Source organism: Anolis sagrei, chromosome 3 (assembly GCF_037176765.1).
Source record: "Anolis sagrei isolate rAnoSag1 chromosome 3, rAnoSag1.mat, whole genome shotgun sequence".
NCBI classification, from domain to species: Eukaryota; Metazoa; Chordata; class Lepidosauria; order Squamata; family Dactyloidae; genus Anolis; species Anolis sagrei.
This window is the reverse complement of record NC_090023.1, coordinates 204385276-204409133: the sequence shown is the minus strand read 5'-3', so window position 1 is coordinate 204409133 and position 23858 is coordinate 204385276. Positions and strand designations below refer to the sequence as shown.

Genomic DNA, 23858 nt, shown 5'->3' with positions numbered 1-23858 from the left:
ACGGATTGGTCCCCAATTTATGACTATGAGAAAAAAATTGAAAAAACACTGGGATGAGAATAGATATTAAGGAGAAGAAATATATAGAGAAGATCCTGAGGCTGGAGTGGAAGTCATTTTAGAATAGTTTAAGCAGTTTTAGTGTGTGTATTGAGTGTTGGTTATGTAACGGTTATTTTGTTTGTATTGTTTTTTTCTTTTTCCTTTCCTACTGTTCTGTCTTCTTGTTATTGTTCCCCCTCTTTCCTTGTGTGGACTTGTTGAAACTCTAATAAAAATTATTTAAAAAAAATTAGTTCATGGAATAATTAACTGAAAAATAGGGCGATGCTATTCAGGTTTGCTATAATGTCTGGTGCAGTACAATATCCAATAAACCTGACATTCTCTCCGAATATTTGTGATCTGCAGGAAAATACTTTTACTGGAATTGCATTCCAAGTCAGTGTTTTTCAAGCTGAACACCTATTTAACTGTTACCATGAATTGTAAGTCCTTAATGGAGATTAACAGCAACACTGAATTAGGTTATAATAACTCAATCACATGGCAGCTTTCTCAATTTTAGCATACATCTGAACCATTTACAGAGCTAGCAATTTATTGTGCAAGTTAGGGAAGGTCACAGCTGCTAAAAACTATTAATTTATCAAAAAGCCTACCCTGTTCATAACAATTAGCTAAAAGCACAATCCTATGCATGTTTTCTCAGAAATAAATCCCATTAAATTCAAGCAGACTGCCTTCCAAGGAAGTGTGTATAGGACTGCACTCTAAATCCTGTGCTGTCCTAAAGACTAACACTTTGGCTGCAGTATAAGTACCCAATAGGAAAGAACACGCTTTATCATATCAGTGTCATACTTCATAAGCATGTTCATGATTACACATTAATAAAATGAACTTGTTATTTAGAGATGGGGACACTGCAGGCCTGGCAAGGGAGTATTTCATTACTAATTAATCATTGTTCACAACTTGGAAAAAGTTAAATTTGAGCACTACAACTTCACAAATTCATCCACCGCCATGTTCATTTGATGTAATGGTTGAAGGACGTGGGTTATTATAATTCCCCAAAGTAACTTTGCTTAGCTCTACTCTTAATAAGCACAGACAAATCTAGGCAGGTTCAATGGAAAGGGCACAAGATCTAGCCAGAGAGGAAATTGGGTGGGTGATTATTCTAAGAGGAAGAGTTCCAAAATGGAAACACCTTCTGTTTGAATTAGAGAACCACCCATTCAAAGCTGCCCAAACTTGCACAGACGCAGAATGGGATTCTTGCAGCCTGTGATTGTGGGATTTCCCACTTTGTAATTTGTGGCTGCAATGGACAGTTCCTGCTCCACATGGCTCTCCTAGATTGCATAGGGCTGTCACATATTTACAAGTAATCATGGGTCTTGTCAGAAGAAAAAAGTGGAAATGAAAGCTGCAATGGAAAAAAAGCTATGCAGCATGCCTCAGTTCTGTTATTGAAGGATGAAAGGGAGATGTGTGCAAAAAATCTACCTGCTCTGAACAGCTTTCAACTGGCATGTTTTTATTGCTCATGGTCCTCTTGTATTGATGTTTTCTTACTTTGTTTGTTTCCCCCCTAAAGATTGGCTAAATTTCAATGGCAGAATACTGTTGATTATTCTATGATGAATGTTAAAGTTTTGTTATAATATTATATTATTGTATTTTCATTTAAAATGTGTATTCTGCTTACCATCTTAAGATGATTTAATTTGGAAAGATGGATTATAATATTAAATGAAGAAATAATACAAATTTGGGAAGTAATATTGCCACTTTGAGTCCCATTCATGAGAAAAAAGCCTGAGAAAATAATAATAATAATCATAATAATCATAATAATCATAATAATCATAATAATAAACAACCAGTACAGGTGGTCCCAGTGGTCATCGACACACTGGGTGCCGTGCCAAAAGACCTCAGCCGGCATTGGGAAACCATAAACAATGACAAAATCATGATCTGTCAACTGCAAAAGGCCACCTTACTTGAATCTGCGCGCATCATTCGAAAATACATCACACAGTCCTAGACGTTTGGGAAATGTTCGACTTGTGGTTTTTTGATATGAAATCCAGCATATAAATCTTGTTTGCTGTGACATACTGTGTTTTTGTGTCAATAATAATAATAATTTTGGTAGTATACAAAAATCAAGTTCTTTGATCCTTGTGGTGGGAACTAGTTATAATCTGCGGGTGGAAGTTTTGCTGGTCTGGGAAGTCAAGGAGGCTCTAAATAAATACTCCCAATGGGTCCAGTCTCTCAGACTCATGTACTATCCTGGACTGAGAACAATATGGATATACTATGGAGAACTCTGCAATCTTCATAGGTATGTGAGCTGTTTTGTCCAAGAAGGAAGGAAGAAAAGGCAGACCCTTTGGTGGTTCAGAGACAACTGAGTATAAGGAAGATAAGAGACCCAAAACCCCAACAGAAAACCACTCCTTCCTATTCCCAGCCTTCAGTTTCCATTTTACCAAGTCAGACTCTCTCTGTCAACCAGCTTCCCCTTAATGCTGCTTCCTCTCCAATTTCCTTTCTTCCTCTTTCTTTGGATCACTATCCAAAGACACACACATAGCATTCATATAACAATAAGTTCTATGATACACCAACATAGGTTGCCCACCATTTTATCTCTTTTCTCCAAACAAACAAATTTAAACAGAATGGGAAGTAGGTCTATATAATAAAAACCATAGAAGGAATAAAGGAGTAGGAGGCAGAGAATCAGCATAGGACTTGGAAACAATTTTATTTGGATTCTTATGAAAAGTAAGTAATCTGGTGTGGTATGAAGGAGATACTGGTACTGGTAAAATGATCATGGGTATCATATTTTCAAATCTTCATTAATGATGTTATCCTATCATAATATAAGGTTGGGTACAAACAAGGAAGCTTAAAGTAAGCTGTCATGCCTACCTTGAGTCCCCATGGGGAGAAAGGTGGGGTAGAAATAAAGATGCTGCTGATTGTGATAATAATAATAATAATAATAATAATAATAATAATAATAATAATAATTTCATATTCATCACAGCATTATATCAGTAACCACCAGCATTTATTTCTTTTATAATATCACCAAAATTATGCATAGGCAGTAACAATCCAACACAGTTTCTGCTTAACCAGACTAACATGAGATGGTTCTTAAAATGGAAGGATCTTTTTGCTTAATGTAGGGGCATCGAAGGCACAGGAACCATGTGATTTCCCTGACAAGACAATTTATTTTATTGACAAGAAAATGTGGATACCTGACTCTTGCTGAGATGCTGTCTTTTCTTTCTTGGCCATGCTGCTGTTTGGATGAGACTTCTTACGAATCATTGACATCAGGGACCTTTCACAAAGTGAAGGAGAAGAGAGTCACTCAGCTTTCTCTTGAACATGACATCTCTACTTTCAGAACTCGCTTTAGGGCTTTTCGTTGCCTCTATTTCTATTGTTGCCAAGGGCATCAACCCTTCCAGGATTGGGGCCTGTTTATATGACAAGCATTGTGAAAAAAGCCAGCATTAACCGCCAAACAGCGAGCTCTCTTATTGACAAGAGTGTTCAAACATTGCCAGGCAGAGACAGAAATGTCACACCGCCTAAAAATACACCCAACGTATTATTTATTTTGCTATTGCTGTTGACAAGGCATAGTGCAAAACACTTAAGATCTGAATATTAAAAGGTAACGTAGCACTGTGACATGCATGGCAAAATAAAGCCTTCTCACACAATAAAAAAAAATTGAAGGGTTTGAAATGTTAACATGACGCATTACTCTCCAGGGAACAATGTTACCCAGCAGGGTGCCTCTATATTGTCCCTTCATTTCTACAGTATATATTTGCTAGAGTAGGTCTACTGGTAAACAAACAAAATGGAAATGGAAAATAAAAACCCTCACAGTATCTATGGTTGCTGTTCAATCGAGAAAGCATGATATTAATTTTAAACAGGCACTGACAAGTCAATATTTGACCAAATATGAGATGTTTGCTGTCATTTCTTTATTTCCTTTTTTTTTTACAAAAAGCTTTTAAAATGCCTAAAAGGGGGGAAAGTTGTTATTATGAATGTGTACTGGGATGCCTTGAACACTATTCTGAATGTTAAATGCCCATCAAAAGAATAAATACATTCAGTGATCTTTAAACAGTTATAAGACTGCCTGTAACATTTAGAGGAATACGAACATTTCAGAACTATGAGAACTCGCCTAAAGACTAACCTGTGAAAAATGCTGCAAGCTGATTAAATAGAAATGGACCACTTTTTGTTCTCTTCATTAAGTGATCAGCCAAAGTCTATTCTGTCCTTTGTGTGATACTCCTAACAGACCCTGATTCACTGATTGTTGTGTAATATCTGTTCTGCATATAATGAGCAGGGAAGAATAGCCATATTTCTGTCCCTTACCCCTTTCAAAGAAAATTAGTAGTTATTCCATGTGGTCCTGAAAACATTAAATCTCCTCCTCAAAAAACAATCCACCCACTAACAAATTGGTATGGTACTAGAAAAGGAAAAACAGATTTGGTGTTCTTCAGTGTTTTGATTTCGGAAAGTGAGCTATCCTAGCCTTTCAAATATGACCACAGAAGTAATCTCTGCCCACACACTTAACCATTTGCGGAACATTATTAGCTGAAAGAGGGAAAAAATACAAATAAAGATACAGCCATTCTCTTCCAGTTTGCAACAGCCTCTCTGGTGAGTTTCTTGGATATTAATCTTATATCTGTGCCTCCTGGGCAAATCTCTTCTTCTCCATGAAAATTTCTTTAAAGTTTCCCAATAATGAAAACCTGGAGCTAGGAATGGGTTACATTCATGACCAGTAAAATCAGGAGAAATATCAAGAGGTGCTCAAGATTGGTAGGATTTTACATGGAAAGGAGGTCACATGGGTATACTTTTTGCAGAAAGATGCCACAGGCCAAGATGAAATACTAAAAGAGAGAGAGCAGCTAAACGATTTGTTTCGTTTGCTGATTTCCCAATATCCCCTTAAATGGAATGGAGTACTTGTCAATTTAGAACCAAAACCCATTTCCAACATCAACCACATTATCAGATGTTAGGAAAAAGACTGTTTTGTGGTCTCTGTTAGTCTTGGAACAAATTTTTGCCCATTCCCTGCAGGATGTACCCAAATATACATCTACAATATGGTCCTTAGGCACTATTATCTGGATACTACAAAATATTGTCCCTTTTTATCTGTAAATAAAAAACTGCCAAGGACATCTGTGCACACCTTGGATGTTACTTGAAAGTGTTTTTGTTTTTGTTTTAAGTAATGTAGCATATTAAGAATTTTCTAAAACAAATTGACATTCAGTTGGCTATTTAACATCTACATGAAACTGTTGGGCCAGGTCATCTGGAGTTTTGGAGCTCAGTGCCATCTGTACACAGATGATACATAACTATTACTCATTTCCACCCAACACCAAGGAAGCCGCCCTGGTCCTGAACCAGTATCTGGCTGCTGTCATGGGCTGGATGAGGGCTAACAAACTGAAACTTAATGCAGACAAGACAGAGGTCCTCCTGGTCAGTCATGAGGCTGCTCAGGGTATAGGGTGACAACCTGTTCTGGATGAGGTTACACTCCCCGTAAGGACATAACTCTGCAGCTTGGAGGTCCTCCTAGATTCAGTGCTAACTCTTGAATGTCAGGTGTCATCAGTTGCTGGGAGGGTCTTTGCACAATTAAAGCTTGTGCGCTAGCTGCACCCGTACCTCGAAAAAATCAGATCTGGCCACAGTGGTCCATGCCTTGTTTACATCTTGGATGGATTATGGCAATGTTCCCAATGTGAGTCTGCCTTTGAAGATGGCTCAGAAACTACAACTACTGCAAAGAGGAATTAAAAACTTGGGTGATCCATCATGCCTTTGATTAGGCAGTTTCACCAGACTATCTTGTTCCTACTCTAAGTCATGCACTTTATTCCCTGCCCACCTATTGGTTCCTCGACACTTTTAAGGGTATTCCTCAGCCTAATTCTGCACTTTCCACTGGCCCCATTTCAGAATCATTGCACTTATTTGAGCCTGATCCCAGTTTGAACTTAATCTCAGCCTTATTGTTTTAAGATGATGTTTTGTGATTGTGTTTTGTTTTTATTTGTTTGACTTTAATGCTTTTTGTATTTGTAACATGGGCTGGTCCTCTTCTAGGCCGCCCGAGTACCTTTGGGGAGATGGTGGCGGGGCATAAGGATAAAGTTGCTGTTGTTGTTGTTGTTGTTGTTGTTGTTATTATTATTAGTAGTAGTAATATTAGTATTATTATTAGAGTAGCAGTCAGATTACTAACAGGAGCTGACTACAGGGAGCATACAACTCTTCTGTTAAAACAACTCCACTGGTTGCCTGTGCGTTTCTGGGCTCAATTCAAAGTGCAGGTTATTACCTACAAAGCCCTACATGGTCTAGTATATTTGCGTGACCATGTTTCCTCCTATGAATGCGCTCAGGCCCAGAAGTCTGCTGGAGAGGCCCATCACACGTGCACTTGTGGAATGCCCTCCCCAGGGAGCTTAGACTGGCTACCACACTAATGACTTTTAGGAAAGAATTAAAAACTTGGTTATGGAAACTGGCCTTTGAGAATGATTAACACAATTTAAATAATGGAGGATTTAAATGCTAACTGGTTTATTGTTTTAAGAAGGGTTGGGTTTGTAATCCTTTTAATCTCAGTATATGCTTTAACTGTCACATATCTCCTTGTCCATCAGGGACGCACTTCTGCATTTTATTAATATGTTTATGTGTTTTTATGCTTTTATTATTGTGTGATCTAAGTTTGATTTGATTGTATGTTTACTATTAGTACAGCGTGGTTTTTTCTGTTATAAGCCCCCCCCCCCCCCCCGAGTCATTTTGGGGAGAGGGGGTGAGGTATAAATAAAGATTATTATTATTATTAAAACAAAATCTGATCTGGAACAACAGGCTCAAGTAGCCCCTTTTAATATATAGTTTGTGGTTTTTACCATTTAGAGATACATCACAATTGGGCTTTTTATAGTATTATATTTCAGACACTGTGTAAAGCCCCGGTGGCGCAGTGGGTTAAACCCATGTGCAGGCAGGACTGAAGACCGACAGGTCACAGATTCGAATCCGGGCAGAGGCAGATGAGCTCCCTCTATCAGCTCCAGCTCCTCATGCAGGGACATGAGAGAAGCCTCCCACAAGGATGATAAAAACATCATATCATCCAGGTGTCCCCTGGGCAACGTCCTTGCAGACGGAAAATTCTCTCACACCAGGAGTGACTTGCAGTCACTCCTGATACAACAAAAAAAACTATGTAAAGTTATTTGGGTGTTTGTGTAACAAATCCACCCAAGAGTTCCAAATCTGATTATATTATCCCTAAGTAGCACATACAATTTATTTTGATCACTGCATTCATTCATGTAAAAAGTATGCATAAAATTTTACATTACAAACTAACAGTTGTAGATCTGGCATGTTTCAGGTTATACTAAAAATGTATAAAATGAGTTTACAACTACATTAAAAAGGTGTCTAAGACAACATATTAGTAATTCAATTGTGAAAAGCAAAATATATGTCATACCTTCTTCTGAGCTTTAGATCATGTGTAAATATTATTCTGCATTAAATATTTCATAGGTTTAAAATGGATTATACCCCTGCCTGCTTCAGGAATATTGCAGAAAGGCTTTTAAGAGATATGGTACTGGGCACACTGGGGGCATAGCAAGCAAAGAATTAGCGGAGCAACTGTTCTCTTCAAATAGATCTAAATTGCTTTGGAAGCAAAGATTAGGCAAGTCACATGATGTAACAGAAGGTAGAAACAGGCTTATAAATGACTATTTAGAAATACAAATAATCAGACTTTAGGGCAGTCTATGTTTTCATTAAAATCACAAGTATAATTTTATTGACAAGTGAATTTTATTCGCAATGTTTGGAACAATATGTTCCAAGATAAAAAAAATTAACCCTCTCCCCCTCTCTTTGTTAAAAACTGTACTCTTTATTTTCAATGTCTAGTCTCTTTTGACAAAACAAGAAGAAAATCATATCTACTTATCAATGAGATTAGTATATGCAACTTCTGGAAGAGAAAATTGGAGGGAAGGAGAAGAAAATGCTCTTGATTCAATGGTTATTTTTAATGGTCACCTCTGACTCCTCCATGTTGGCTTTAACAGAAAAGAGGGGAAAGGAGAAAGGCTGGGCTTGATTCTGTATCAATCTTTGGATGAAATAATATGTATTTTCTCTTGTGCCCATGACTTCTTTTACCTGTCTCTTATACCCGTCAATCAGGAAATTCATTGTGTGGATTTTTTATCCCAGATAGAAATAGTAGAGGCAGGCTTCAGTGTCAATTTGGCAACTAGATTTGTGCAGCCCTATTGATAACATTCAGGTGAAATCTTTCACATTATTCATAATAAAAACTATATAGTAAGTGATTAGGACCAGCCACCTTCAAGATGATTTGTATAATAACTACAGTATTCAGCACACTGAAACACCAGGAAATTATGTAGGTGCCACAAATTAGACTTCTGGGGGCAGTTTGGATATTTCCAACAGAGTATAAGAGACAAGAATCTCAAATCTCAGAACAATCCATTAGCACAAATCCTATAATTAGATTTCAGACTGAATATACTGCAGTTCACGTTGAATGTGAAACACATATAGCTAAAAATTACCAGGATTTGATACATATGGGTCCATACGACATCTTTACACCCATATATAAAAAACACTGAACATAATTTTAATGCATTGGGGCAAAGAGTGTTGTGGTAGAGTCTGTTGGCAATGCTGCAACTGGTAGTAGGAGTGGTAGAGGAGAGAAACGAGATGCTCAGGTGTTAGATGAGGAACAGCAAAGGAAGAGGATCTGGGAGATACTTGTGTCACCCACTGATGAAGAATCCTTTGAAGGTTTCTCCGAGAGTGAAATGAGTGAGGAGGAGGAAGGAGATATAGATGGGAATAGGGGAACTAAGAGGATTACTCAAGAGCAGGAGTTAGACGAGGAACGTCAGAGAAAGAAGATCTAGGACATACTTACTGCTCCCACAGAAGAAGAGGATTTCACGGGTTTTTCTGGGAATGATGGGTCTGGGAGTGATGGGGATGAAGAGGAACCACTGGATTGGATCAAGGTACAGGAGGTTCAGAATGTATGTACTCAACCAATGTCCAGTGACACTTTTGCAGGGTTTTATGGTGGTGGGGATTGGCAGTCTGGTGATACTGTGGAATCATGGGGTGACCTAAGTCTTGACAACAGGTGGAAGAGTTGGAGGGATGGGCATTGGCATTCAGCTGTAGAAGCTAAGCCGGCTGATAGCGATGAGGATGGGGTGGAGGGCAGCTCATCATCAGATGATGAGCTGTAAGATAAATGGAGGCACTGGAATGATTGAACTTTGCAGTAGGCAAAGTGTTGGTTTCGTGCCTTGGGTCTTGTTGCTGCCGCTTTCTTGTTGGGCTTGGATCCTGGATGTGCAGGTTGCTGTTTGCTTCGTGTACTGACCGGCTTGGATTCTCATAAGTGCGGATTTCCCCTCTCCTTGATTTCAGACTGTTTTTGACGACGACACGCCCTTGTGGACTTTGGAACTTTCAACTGGGATTTCTTCGACTTTGGACTGCTACTGGACGACGGCTTCTCTTCACGGCACTTTGTTTGTTTGTTTTCTTTGAACTGTGTGATTTTGGTGTGTTTTGGAAGAACTCTTGTTTAATCCGGGTTTTTTGCCAGTTTAATCCGGTTTATTTTCTGAGTTCGTATTTCAAGCTAGAAATTGCTACAAACTTTGAGTTTTGACCAGAGGCACTGAAGCAAGTGTCTCTGAGACCTGTTTACTTTGCTTTAATAAATTATTGTTTTGGACATACTCCTGTGCCTGGCTCTTTAAGGCATCTGGGTTCCGACAAAGAGAGTCATATGAAGTCTCTCAAATAATTTTTCCCATGGTATTATATGAAGATCATCCATATACTGTGTGTATATGTGCCTTCAGGTTGCCTGTCAACCTATGGTGACTCTATGAATTTTATAGAGGTTTCTTAGGCAAGGAATAATCATAGGCAGTTTGGCCACTTCCCTCCTCTGAAATAAAGTTTACAGAATCTGGTACTGTTTAAAAGTTTTCTCTCCAAGTATGAACCAGAACTGACTCTGATTTGCTTCCAAGATCAGATGGGATCTGCTGCCTTTAATGTATATATTGGCTGTCATGGAGAATTAGAGATAAAGTAGATCAAATTGTGAAAATTATACATAGTCAGTAAGTTTCCATTTGATTTTTGTTTCACCTAGGACTTAATCACATTGGGATATAATCCATTTATATCAATATACATCTCATATATTTTTAAGACTGGATGGATACTGTATTGAGACGGGATGCATATTCTCCTCATCACACCTGATTATTACGATTCTTCTGATTTGAAAATACTGCACTTTGACTCATCACACCATGAAGGCTTGTTCCTCCCAATTCATTGAAAACACCCCTACATCACTCTCTGACCTTTTAAATGTATTGTTGCTGATGGGATGCATACAGATTTTCTTATCACACACAAAAATAGCACTTCAGTAATGGAAGAACCCATAGTATCTAAAAAAAATTCTGTTTGCAAATAATCCATTTCTGCAACGCTTTGCAGACGAAGTGCGAGGGAATACTGATGGGATGGGGCAAACGTCATATGATGAGCCCCAGTCCATTCTCAAACAGAAATGGAGTATTTCCTAATGTGATAAAACCCCAGACGGTATATACCACCTGCCTTTTTCATCAGTGCATAACATGCTAATTGACTGATCTGTTCCCCTCTTCCTGACAAACTTAAACAAGCTTGAGGAATCTGTAGTCATCCAGATACTGATGGACCAATATCCATACAATCACCTGTCATTACATTGTTGTCTGGGTCCGGTATAATCTAAAGCAGTGGTTCGCAACCTGTGGGTTCTCAGATGTTTTGACCTTTAGTTCCCAGAAATCCTAACAGGTAGTAAACTGGCTGTGATTTCTGGGAGCTGTAGGACAAAACACCTGTGGACCCACAGAATGAGAACCACTGATCTAAAGCTCTTGTTCTAAAAGAAAACCGTACTATTTCCTCCATTTTTCAGTTTCAGCGTGTCTTATGTTAGCAACATCTATGCTTACTGGATTCCAATTGGTATATTCTAGAAGAAAACTTAAGACAGGCCTGATTTCTCTCAGCTATTCCCTCTTAACTGTGGATCTGTTGCCATTACCAAGACATGGCTTACCAACTTGGGATGACTTAACTGTTTTATTCTTACATTTGTTAGCTGTCTGTGTTTTTTGTAAAAAAAATTAAAATTAACTAGAGAATTTAATATTAAACCATATTTAACATTGTAAAGCAAGATTTTGTGTGATCTGCTGATATTCACAACTTTTTGGTTAATCATACTGATTTGGTGACATTCAGAATCATTCCTTCATTATTCAAGCAAACAAAATGTATTATAATCCAAATATCTTGGGTAGATGTAGATTTAAAACTGGTGAGTTGTGACTCAAAATTCAGGTTACATCTCATCCCCTTGAAAGACCTACTATCACTTACTTCAAGAGATAATATCAGATACTGATGTTTTGGTTATTTTAAGTTGGATCTAATGACACCCATTAAATTTAATATAATGTGTAGGTTTATTGCAAAAGTTTATCTTGGTAGCATATATTCAAAATAAAAACAAACATTTGTGGACAATATATGAAGACTGTGACATCTGTTAGTGACAAACCATGGAGTAAGCTGTTACTATGTTGTTGTTCATTCGTTCAGTCGTCTCCGACTCTTCGTGACCTCATGGACCAGCCCACGCCAGAGCTCCCTGTCAGCCATCACCACCCCCAGTTCCTTCAAGGTCAGTCCAGTCACTTCAAGGATGCCATCCATCCACCTTGCCCTTGGTCGGTCCCTCTTCCTTGAAGCTGTTACTATATTACTATATTATTATATAGACTTTTAAGGTCATTGTGAAAAAAAGGTATTGAGTAACTCCTTGTACAACAACTCCCACTTGGAGTTGTTGAGAGCACTGGGGTATCCTCCCATGGCCAATCAGTGGCCAGTGGAGTGGATATGAGGTATGATCTAACTGCAGATATGCAGTTAGGAAAAAATAGAGCAAATGTCTTCCCAGATTTCCAGCCAATTCACTGGTTGGTCCTGGGATGTGCTCTGCTGATGCCATCATCTGGAACTGCACAGTGAGTCAGAAAGGGAAGCAATGCAGAAGAATCCTGGCAGAGCTGTATGCTTCCCTAGTGATTTTGCAATATCTTGGCCTTTGTGTCGCGTTTACCAGTTACAGTTGCAGCTAATATTCCAATTTGACTGGTATACACAATCAGAAGATATTCCTAGGAGTATGAAAAATGGCTTTTGATCTGCCACCACAGAGTCAGCAAATCTGTAATGTAGAATTGCTGTTCAGGAGAAGAAATCTGGGACATATTTTATACTGCAATCCACTTTATTCCTGCCATCAATAACCAAGCTTGGGCTCAAGGTGTTGCAGTCCTAAAGTCTGGAGGATATTGGGTTGTCTAATTGACAGTTATTGAGGCATGACAATTTCCATCAGCACTAGCTGACAGAGCCAAATGTGAGGAATGATTGGATAGAATTGCAACATCATCTAGAGGGGCGCACATTGAGAATCTAAAGAACCTATCATTCGATTAAATTGTACTTACCTTATTGGATTTGGAGGTGGTGGAGGTAGTGGAGGTGGTAGTGGTGGTGGAGGAGGAGGTACAGGCGTTTCTGGCTGTTGCATCCTTTTTTGAAGTTCATCTGCTGTACAATGAAAAAATGGAGTCCCCAGTAAAAAATCTTCTTATACCCAACCATATTAGAAAATAAAAAACACAAGTTTGGCAAAATAGAAAACAAATCCCTTAGAATAATGATTAATTAGTTATCCAATGGGTTATACTGATATAACACGAGATATCAAATTGTTTTCTAAAATGCTTTCTGGGCTACCTAATTTGTCAGAAACAGTTATGGTGCCTAATATTTCTATTATTTTATATAAAAATAACATCACATTGTAAGGTAGCTTCTATATATCTATTTCAGAAATCTTCATTGTAAATAGTTTCCAGCATATGCATCCATCCATCCATATAATGAAAATGAAATTAAATAAACTGTTATCCTGTAACATTGGGTGTTGTCTCTGAAGTTCTGAAACACCAGGTATTCTTCCAGATCTGATTCAGCTAAAGGAGCCATTATTCAGGTATAGCACTAAAAGCTCTGTAAGGATTTATAATATATTGGTTGGAGGGCACCTCATTGAATCCATTGGTTTAAATACCTTCCCAAAACCTCATACCGAGTTGCCAAAGAGACCATAACATAGGACCAAAACCACCCATACATAGGACTAGGAAGGTTACTTATTTTGGACTATGGTTCACAGATGTGTACTGGGAGGCTTCTGAAATACGGAATCCAAAAAGCTAACATTTTCCAGTTCTTCTCTATCTAGATACAGGTCCTTTGTGAGCAAAACTAATGCTGAAACAAAATGAATTGTAACAGTTCCATGCAAGCACTATTTTTTTATTTACTATTCATAAGTCCAACTTCATTATGTCAGTGAGTACATATCTAATCATCACATCACTTGAAACATATTGAGTTTGCCTGATTTTAGAAACCAGGCAGGATTGGATCTGGTCACTCTTCAAATGAAAGACTGCCCAGGAATGCCACAGATTTCCATGTAGAGCTGGGAATGTTTTCTGCCTAAAACCCTGGGAGAACTATTTCTGCCAGTCAGAATTGACACAATATGGCTAGATAAGAAAAAAATTGTATGTGATCATGAAGATATATCTAGAATGTCCAACAGTAGATGAAGAACCAACTTTGCCCCCTAATTAGGGATGGAAAAATATTCAAACAATGATTAGAAAAAAATATGTTATTATGTTGAAAAATAATTATGGCAAGAATCGCAGGCCAACTTTTTTTTTTTGCACTTTAGGACTTATTCTGTGCACAATTCACACACAATTGATTTGTACAGAAAACAGCATTTTCTGCACCAGAAAGAACTGTTTTGAACAGAAAACAACACTTTTGCATAAAAATATTAATTTATGTCTCAAAATTGCTCTTTCTTGTCAGAAAAAGGTTGATTGCTTCAACAGACAACCACAGGAGAATTGTTCACAGAAAATGTCCTAGATTGCAAATAGGTTTCAAAAACTGTGCAGTTTTAAAAGTCTATTTCATAGTGGGAAGAAAATTACTAAAATTACTCATTACTTCCTTCAAGAAGACATTCAGTGAAGAAGTACATCCCTATTCTTAAAACTAACTGTCTCTGTAGTGATTATTGGTTCTGTTGACTTGTATTATATAACACTCTGCTTCCGTGGACATACTACCACTTCATAATCCCTGAAGAATCATTAGTGTATTCTTCTCCTCCTCACTTTTTGATATAGTAAACAGCCATTATTTTTAGTGTTCTGGAAATGGTTGAAAAGTAGCAACCTTAAAGGACACCATCAAATGGAAATTTAGTCAATACACACACTCAGGTAATTTATGTCCTATGGTGGTCTCTGAACGAGTTTCCTTGGTAATTTCCATAGGTTTTTCAGTTACTTTACAAGCCTGTGATTAATTTAACACACAAAACTGTAAAACAGTTTTAGGGTTTTGCACAAAGGCATTAGTATGTTTTTCTTTTGACATTTTCTATCCACATAATCCAGCTGCTTTAGGATAGTTAAACAGTACTTCCCCTGCTGGTAGCTGTATTTTGAATTTATTAAGAAATGGCAATCTTAGATAAAGAGTCGTAAATTACAGTTTTTAGCACTTAATAGGTACAATGCTGTAAGCTGGTCAGGCACCATCCTGGCAAATAAATCTTTGGTAACAACTAAATTACAGTAGTTGATCCATACTGTATGTATTCTAAGTGGTTTTGTCAGTGTTCCTGATGCCTTGCTTTACCCTATAAACTGGACAAATAATAGCCACCAAGTCAGACAGGTTCTACAGTCAGATAGTGAGGGGTAAATGTTTAGCCTGATGTGCATGGAATTAGCCACACGGCTCCCACCGGTTTTAGCCATTAGCACCCAAGGGAGTTGCAAAGCTAATTCCTTCTGCATAGCCATTGACACAGCATTTACTTTTTAAAATGTCACTCACATAACACAAGGGGAAACAAAACCCTGACATCTGTAGGAGTTGCAGCTCTCTGACTCATTGTGAAGGGCTAAATCTTTTCTCAGAATATATAAAGAACTTCTGTATCTACACTGTGTCTGTGAAACTTTTTAGTCTCACCATATGACTATGTTGGAGAGCATTCCTCCTTATAAAGATGCTGTGGAATTACAAATAATACAGGGCAACTAGTGTCTCCCAGATAGAGAACACATTCTGGGTTTTAAAGGTGGTATCTACACTGTACTGAACCTGTCCTAAAGACAAGTCTCAACACATTGGATAATTCCTTAAAAGTCAGACTAAAATCCAGAGTAGATTCAACCACTGTCTGGGAAGTTCCAGCTGCCATGGAATCATGTAAAGTAGATGCATCTGCCACCTATGAAAAGTTAGTCAAGCTTTAAGTTAAATCCTACTGATTTTATTAAAGCAATTAAACTACTCCACATTCAACTCTGTATGTCAAAACATGCTTTGTGGAGTGTTGATAGTCTCGTTGCAAATATAAATTGGTTCAATTAACAGTCATCTGCATCATGGAACTGTGATCAAATAACCTGACATAATAACTATGCAAAGGATAGTCTTAACTGTAGTCCAGTAGTATGTTGTTCAGTTGTATGAAGTCTGCCTTACCGGAATGCTTTAAGGTTTTAATTTGTTCTTCAGCATTTTGACACTTTTCTTCTAATTCTTTTTTATCTTCTTCTAAAAGTTCCAACTGTTGTTTCAGTGATTTGATTTCCTTATGCAAGATTTCATTAGCTAGTTGTTCCTCTAATTCTTCAACCTGTAATTGACAAATATACAATGACAGTAAAATCATCAACATCTTAATGTATTGTCGAAGGCTTTCATGGTCAGAATCACTGGGTTGTTGTAAGTTTTTTGGGCATGTTCTGGAACATGGCCATACAGCCCAAAAAACTTACAACAAACCATCATCATCTTATGTTCTATCCACTGATGTTACAAAGGAAGAACTAAATCAAGTCATGGTACTAATTCCTTAAAGAAGCCCCTGGTGTTGCAGGGCTAAGCCCTGGTGCTGGCAGGACTGCTGACTGCCAGGTCAGTGGTTCGAATCCAGGGAGAGTGGATTGAGCTTCCTCTGTCAGCTCCAGCTCCCCATGTGGGGACATGAGAGAAGCCTCCCACAAGGATCCGGGTTTCCGCTGATCCTTGTGGGATCAAGGCATCCCCTGAGCAACTTCCGGGCATCCCCTGAGCAACTTCCTTGCAGAGGGCCAATTCTCTCACACCAGTAGTGACTTGCAGTTTCTCAAGTTTTCTGCAAGCTTGTTTTCTGCTTCCTTGGAGACTAGGACGCGGAACAATGGCTTCAAACTACAAGACAGGAGATTCCATCTGAACACGCGGAAGAACTTCCTGACTGTGAGAGCCGTTCAGCAGTGGAACTCTTTGCACCGGAGTGTGGTGGAGGTTCCTTCTTTGGAAGCTTTGAAACAGAGGCTGGATGGCCATCTGTCAGGGTTGATTTGAACGCAATATTCCTGCTTCTTGACAGGGGGTTGGACTGGATGGCCCATGAGGTCTCTTCCAACTCTATGATTCTATGATTCTAAGTCACTTCTGACAAAGAAAAAAAATCCTTAAAGCCCAGAATCTTGACTGTGCTAAAAGTATGGTTTCAATACTTCAGACATTTAGCACTATGCTAAATAATTATTCATTTTGAGTAATACAGTATCAGATCTCTCCCCATATTGCTAGCATTCACTGGTGTCTTAGGTTCCCTTTTTAAACTCTTAGTTTCCAGTCCACTCTGGATCTCATAAACCTACTAAACTAAAACTGTATTTTACTTCATTCTAAATGGACAATCTAGGAAATTTTAATACACACACACACACACATATATTTCTCCATTTAATTTCCATTGACCTTAATAGGCAAAAGGCATCTTAATTTTCTAAAAGAAAAACAAATTATTTTAGAAAATTAAGATGCCTGTTGGCTACTTATTAAAGTCAATGGCGATTAAGCGGGGAAAGTTATTTTTTTTAAGTCCTAGGTACTTTGTAGAAATACAGCATTTAAAAAGATATATCAATTATAATAAAAACAGTGGATAAAATCCTATAGATATATTATACTTTGAAGCATGGGAAAAATCATCAGATGACAAGTCAACCATTCCCTAAATCCTAACAATTTCCAAACTAGATGTAAACTTTCCAAGATAAAAACGAAGGCCAGATTTTGTTATTCTAATTGTAGCCTCATATCCCAGAATAGCAAGGCAGAAAATCCCACAATATCTACTTTGAACTGGGTTATCTAAGTCCACACTCAATCCACACTCAGATAATATGGAATTTTCTGTCTTGACATTCTGAGATATAGGGCTGTTTGGAAGGGCCCCCAGTCTTCAAAAATAAATCCAAATGGTGAGGATTCAGAGTGGTTTATGGATACATGCAACACATTTCGACACATAAACAAGCAGCAATACTGATGCAAAAGTGACAAGAATTAATATGCAGAACTGTTAAAACTAATATTTGTTGAAGGAAGTGACATGTAACTGTGAAACTATATATTGTACAGTCTCTGTTATAGTCCTACTGGCACTACCCTGCACCTTCCTGGAAAACTAAGGTCATCTGGAAAATCTCCTATACATTGTTAATTGAAAGGAAGGACAAAAAGGAGAGAGAGAAAATATGGTAAAACCTTTTCTTGCAAGCTTCATAGAAAGTATAAATACAGTTACTTCATCAAAAAAGTGGATTAAGATCCACAAAAGCCCATGCAAAAATTTAAAATCTTAAAGACACTGCCACATTTCTTTTGTTTCCTTCCCTTTCCTTCCTCATTTTTATGCGGCAAGAAACCAACAGGGCTACTTTCTTGAAAATTACCATCATGGACTGAAAAAAAATGTTTGATTGAAATAAAGGCTGGCAAGCTGTGTGGTCTAAAGGTCATCACACTATATAATACGATTTTTGTTCCTGGGTTATAAATGTCATTTCCTAATTTGGTCTATCATAAAAACATGGAAAAAGTTAATTAAACAGCAACTCTAAAAAATGGCATATTTTCATTAAGGAAAATTACAAACGAAGTGCCTAGACAGAAGGAAATAACTACCCTTAGCCAGAAAAACAAAGTTTCTGGAGCATAACAACTACTTTCAAAGTTAAGTATCACACAATTAAACAGAAAATAACATTTTCAAACTAGCAACTGAAAAATGTTCAAATATCATCACATAGTGTTTTGTCAACCCCAAACTTCTCCAGGAGCTGTATTAACCTTCATGCTAATTTTATTGTCTGAAATAAGTTTTTTTTGGGGGGGGGGGTAGGGAATGGGAAACAATGCTTTGCTAGAACAAGGAGTAGAAGGGAAAACCATTACTTCTCGAGGTTTCCAGCAGTATAAATTCTAACTTTATATCATCCATCCTCATGAGGCCAAGTGCATGTGACGTTGGGCCACAAGAGCCTTGTCTCTAGTTTAAAGAAAATGTTATATGCTTAGAAATCCAGAGATGGAGCAATAATCTGAATAATTTTACATTCCAATACACTGTTTACTGTGTTGGTCACCTATGAGGACACATTTGGTGTGCCAAGTCTTAAACCTGCACCATGATAGTGTTCCAATATGCCTGCGTGTTTTTTTAAATGAGCAGATTCATCAATTTTTACAACACAGTCCAACACTGGCACAATGACTGTAGATAAAGAAGAGTTGAAAAAAAATCGGCTCCTCTGACAGCACCATTTAGTTTGTAATAAAACAACAATGTTGTTTTGTGAGCAATTATTTTGCAAAAACACTTCCATAATTGAAGAGCCCAAATGTTTCAAAGGAGATTTTTTTTTTTTTAAAGGAAGGGCACATTTTCTGACAGGTTTTGTTTTTAACTCTTTCAGGCAATAAGACACTAATGTAAGTTATTAAATGGCTCCTTCTGTTAAAGGTTATTATTCATACACACACTTTCCTCAACCCCTGCTGTTTGCAATGGGTGAATTATAGAATACGCTGAATTGAAGTGCTGAGGCACACTAAAATAAAGACCTCTTTGCCCTTTAATATACACAATTTGGACAAATTTGGAAAGCAATCCTTTCTCAGAAGCTTGCAATTATTCTCAATGCACGTAAACGCAGACAAGTATACACATGGTTTAGAAACAATCACTCAGTTTTCTCCTGCAAATAACACACTTCCTCCAGTATTGTACATTTCTAAAATCCCCATCATGAATGAAAGACAACAGAATTCCAAATAATTATTTATTGGAGGCATACACTGATCACAAGATTCAGCTTGGACCTCAATTTGGGATTTTGGAAGTGGTCTGATTCCGTTTGGGCTGATTTGGAGACAGATTTTGGACAGGCCCAGACCTTTAGCTGACATTCAGGCATATTTGAAGGTTTGTGCTTCCCACTGGGTATGAGTAGGAAAACAGACCATGGCTTTAATACTTTTTATTTATGAAAAATAAATTGAAAAAGGTTGCACTGTAAGACTTAGGCTTCAGAGACATACCAGTATTAAAGTAAATCTTCTAGGGAGGTCCTGCTCTCAGTCACACCTCCTTCGCAAGTGCAGTTGGAAGGGACAAGACACAGGACCTTCTCAATGGTGGCCCCTTGCCTATGGAACTCCCTCCACAGCAAAATCGGATCAGCCCCCTCCCTCCTGACCTTCAGAAAGAAATGAAAAATGTGGCTGTAGGACCAAGCTTTTGGACAGTAATTTTTCAGTGCAATAAGTGAATACGGAATAGTGCAATTATGACTGGAATGGCTTTGGATTATGATTTTGGACTGTGTGGTTTTTAATAATTGGTTTTAATGTTGAGTTGCTTTAATTTTTTGGTTTTAATGTATATGTATATTTTATTTCTATGTATGTTTTTGCGACATCCTATTATTACCTACTTATTTATTTATTTATTTATTTACTGCGCTTATAGACCGCAATTCTCAGCCCAAGGGCGACTCATTGCGGTGTACAACATGGAAACAAGTGCAAATTACAAGACATAGTGTAAAAAATCCACAATTCATCGTTATCAAAAAGACATCTTATCAAAAACATCAACATCAACATTACTACAAAATCCATTCCGAGTCGTCTCATCGTCAGACCCACAATCCAAAATCATTTCCGTTGTTCCATTCCTATGGTCAAATTACAGAGTATAAATGCAATAAATAAATAAATAAATAAATGTCCAATTTTTGGGATGGGGTACAGAAAGCTATTTTTTAGCTTTTGGGGCTTTACTAAAAATGAGGGGGCACAAGTTCTGGGTCAGGGAGGCAATTCTGATGGTGTAATTGTGGTTGCTCTGAGCTCCCAGTGGTGGAGTAAAGTCTACTCCATCTATGCGTGCACCCTTCCCAGGGCAAAAAACCCCCCCAAAAAACGGAGGCAACTGCTTCTTCTTCATCTGAATTATCCTGTTGGCTTTCCTCCCCAATCGGACTCCTTCTGGAGTTGGTCAGCTGTCAGAGTAAGGGAAGGACATGGAATTCCATGAATGGAGCATTTATTTAACAAGGTGGCTTTTGCCTGTTGGAATCACATACAAATATGTGCAGGAATTTTAATAATAATAATAATAATAATAATAATAATAATAATAATAAATCTTTGTTTATATCCTGCCGCCTCTCCACAAATGGACTCAGGGTGGCTATGCTAGACAACTTTAAATTCTGGTGTATTTATGTTTTTTTTCTTGCCAGAATCAGAAGGAAATCAAGTGTACCAAGTTTCAGTTGAAGAAATCCAAAGATTTTTGCACAAGAGAAGTCTTTTCATCTGAAGAGTGTTTCAAAAAGAGAAAGGGGAATTAATCCCTTTACTTTCCTTCTGAATTATGGTTCTGTAAAACAATAGCCAACGTTATTCTGAAAATTAGACAATGCAGAAGTGGCCATAAATAACACACCTGAAAGATTTCAAAAGGATTGGTTTGTTGAAGGCTTGTATTCGGATTTATTTCCTGTTTTGTACTACTAGTATTGCTTTTTAGAACAGAACAAGCATAGACTCTTGTGAACCACTAAACTTAGCAAATCACATGTTGGATCTTGCCCTGTGCCTGACTCACTACCTATTAAAGTGAGGAGGCTTAATGAATTTATTGTTGAACCACCACACATAGCTACATTACAATCTGTATTTGCCTTTGTGAGTCATAGACTGAGGAGAAGCATTTAAGTTCCAATGCTGTCAGCAGCAGAACTATTATTTTCCATCTTTGGCTGTCAATATGTTGCAGGAGACAGGTTATCACTGTACAATGCAGGGTCTTTTTAGCTTGAAAAGTTACAACACAAATAGAGTTGCTTAAATTCAGTAATGGTTACATTTATCGCAGTCCCACTGAAATTAATTGTTCTTTGTGGTTTAATGATAAATCTCACTGATTTCCTTGAGATGGGGATAATACTGGATTAAACCAAATATATGGGTGCCGCGGTGGCGCAGTGGGTTAAACCATTGTGCTGGCTGAACTGCTGACCTGAAGGTCAGTCCCATCTGTCAGCTCCAGCTTCCCATGACAGGACATGAGAGAAGCCTCCCACAGGATGGTAACACACCCAAGAATCCCCTAGGCAACATCTCTGCAGACAGCCAATTGTCTCACACCAGAAGTGACTTGCATTTCTCGAATATCTTCTGACATGATTTTAAAAATGGTGTGCAAAAAGGAAAACACAATATGACCACTGAAAACTCTTACCTTCTGCTGATGTTGCAACCTTTCTTCCTCCAGCATTTGGTTCAGCTTGGCATTTTCATCCAGAGCTTTCATGAGCTGTTCATCAGGGACAGCACTTTGCAGCAAAAGTTGACTTTGCCGTTTCAGTTTATTTTGTTCAATAAACATCTGCCAAAAACCAGACATGTTGCCAGTTAGATTATCTGACTGGTATTTCTTGATCTGAATAAACATGACATTGATCACTCAAGTTCTTTTTTTGATCAACCAAAAAGTTCACAGGCAGTGAGTTATCAGGATAGGCATACTAGTCCTTCTGTGTGTGGTTCCCAAATGTGAGTCCTTAGATATTGTTGGGTTTCAGCTCACAGACCCCTGAGTCACCTTGGTTATTGGTTGGGGATTCTAAATCTTCCCAAGAAATGATTTTGAAAGTGCTTAACAACTTATCCAAGAATAATCAGGAATATATAGAACATGTACAATGCGATTGGATAATGATTTTAGTAATGAGACGCGGAGGATCTATATTTTTATTGTTTTATTATTTATTGAACTTTACTTATGTTAAATGTTTTAATTGTTTTTATGTTACTGCGGGCATCGATTTGTGCCATTTGTAAACCGCCCTGAGTCACCCTCGGGCTGAGAATGGCGGTATATAAATAAATAAATAAATAAATAATGTCCCTTCCACACAGCCCTATATCCTAGAATACCATGGCAGAAAATCCAACAATATCTGCTTTGAACTGGGTTATTTGAGTCCACACTCAGATAATGTGGGATTTCCTGCTTTGATATTCTGGGATATAGGGCTATGTGGAAGGAACAAGGAATGTTAAACTCATTTTCACTGAGCGTCAAACAAGCTTTATGGTTGCCTTCAAAAGTCTGTTGAATCCATGGATGAAGAATCTTTGGATACAGAGAGTCAACGATGTTTTTTCACACAGTGCTCAGTCACTGTTCTTTAGCGTTTACCCAACTTGTGTCCCCAGATGTGACCGAACAACTCCCATCAATTTTTATTATCTGCCATGTGGATTGAAGACAATGGAAATGTGTAACCCAACAACACATGTGGCCCTCAAGTTTAGGAAAGGTTAAAGGACATTTTAACATCAGACATACCCATTAGGCTTATATCTAAGGGTCCTTCCACACAGCCATATAAACCAGAATATCAAGACAGAAAATCCCACAATATATGCTTTGAATTGGATTTTCCGAGTCCACAATGCCATATATTTCAGTTTAAAACAGAAAATGTGGGATTTTATTCAACTATGTGGAAGGGGCCTAAATTGAAACCCTACTCTCCTGACTAAACAGAAAAACTGCAGCTTTCCAGATGTTCCTGTATCACAACTCTAATCAGCTCTAGTCGTGATGTCTAATGAAGAGGAATACAGGAACTGTAGTCCAGCATCTGGAGAGTCATATAAAACAACATGGCAGCCGGTTTGGACCCACAGGCCTTGCATTTGACACATGTGATGTAGGTAATCAGACATTGAAAGATAATGTTAAATGGAAAAACATTTTCTCATCAGCTGTAGACAATCTTTGTCTATACTGTCATATGATTTCAAATCTGTCAGAGTTTATGGTGCCTATGCGTACAAAACCTCCTACAGAAAAATCCCATACCAACATCCTTTTTTGCACCAAACAGTATAAGGTTGTTTCTTGAATGAATAAGAAAGGCATAGTAAAGACTCACTGAAAAATATCACAAGGTGTGAAAATTTTGATCAATATGATAGACACAGAACAGTTATTGCCTATTGTGCATCAAACAGAATATTCT

At 37.8% G+C, this 23858-nt stretch overlaps 1 protein-coding gene across 1 annotated transcript in view; it reads right to left on the bottom strand.

The window, feature by feature from the left end:
- Window positions 1-23858, bottom strand: part of SHTN1 (shootin 1) — a 121285-nt gene that overhangs the window by 40776 nt on the left and 56651 nt on the right. The window contains exons 9-12 of the mRNA XM_060768503.2: window positions 22067-22213; window positions 15958-16111; window positions 12813-12915; window positions 3297-3382 (exon numbers count right to left, since the gene is read on the bottom strand). Of these exons, the coding sequence (XP_060624486.2) occupies window positions 3297-3382; window positions 12813-12915; window positions 15958-16111; window positions 22067-22213 (490 nt within the window). The remainder of the gene's footprint in view (window positions 1-3296; window positions 3383-12812; window positions 12916-15957; window positions 16112-22066; window positions 22214-23858) is intronic.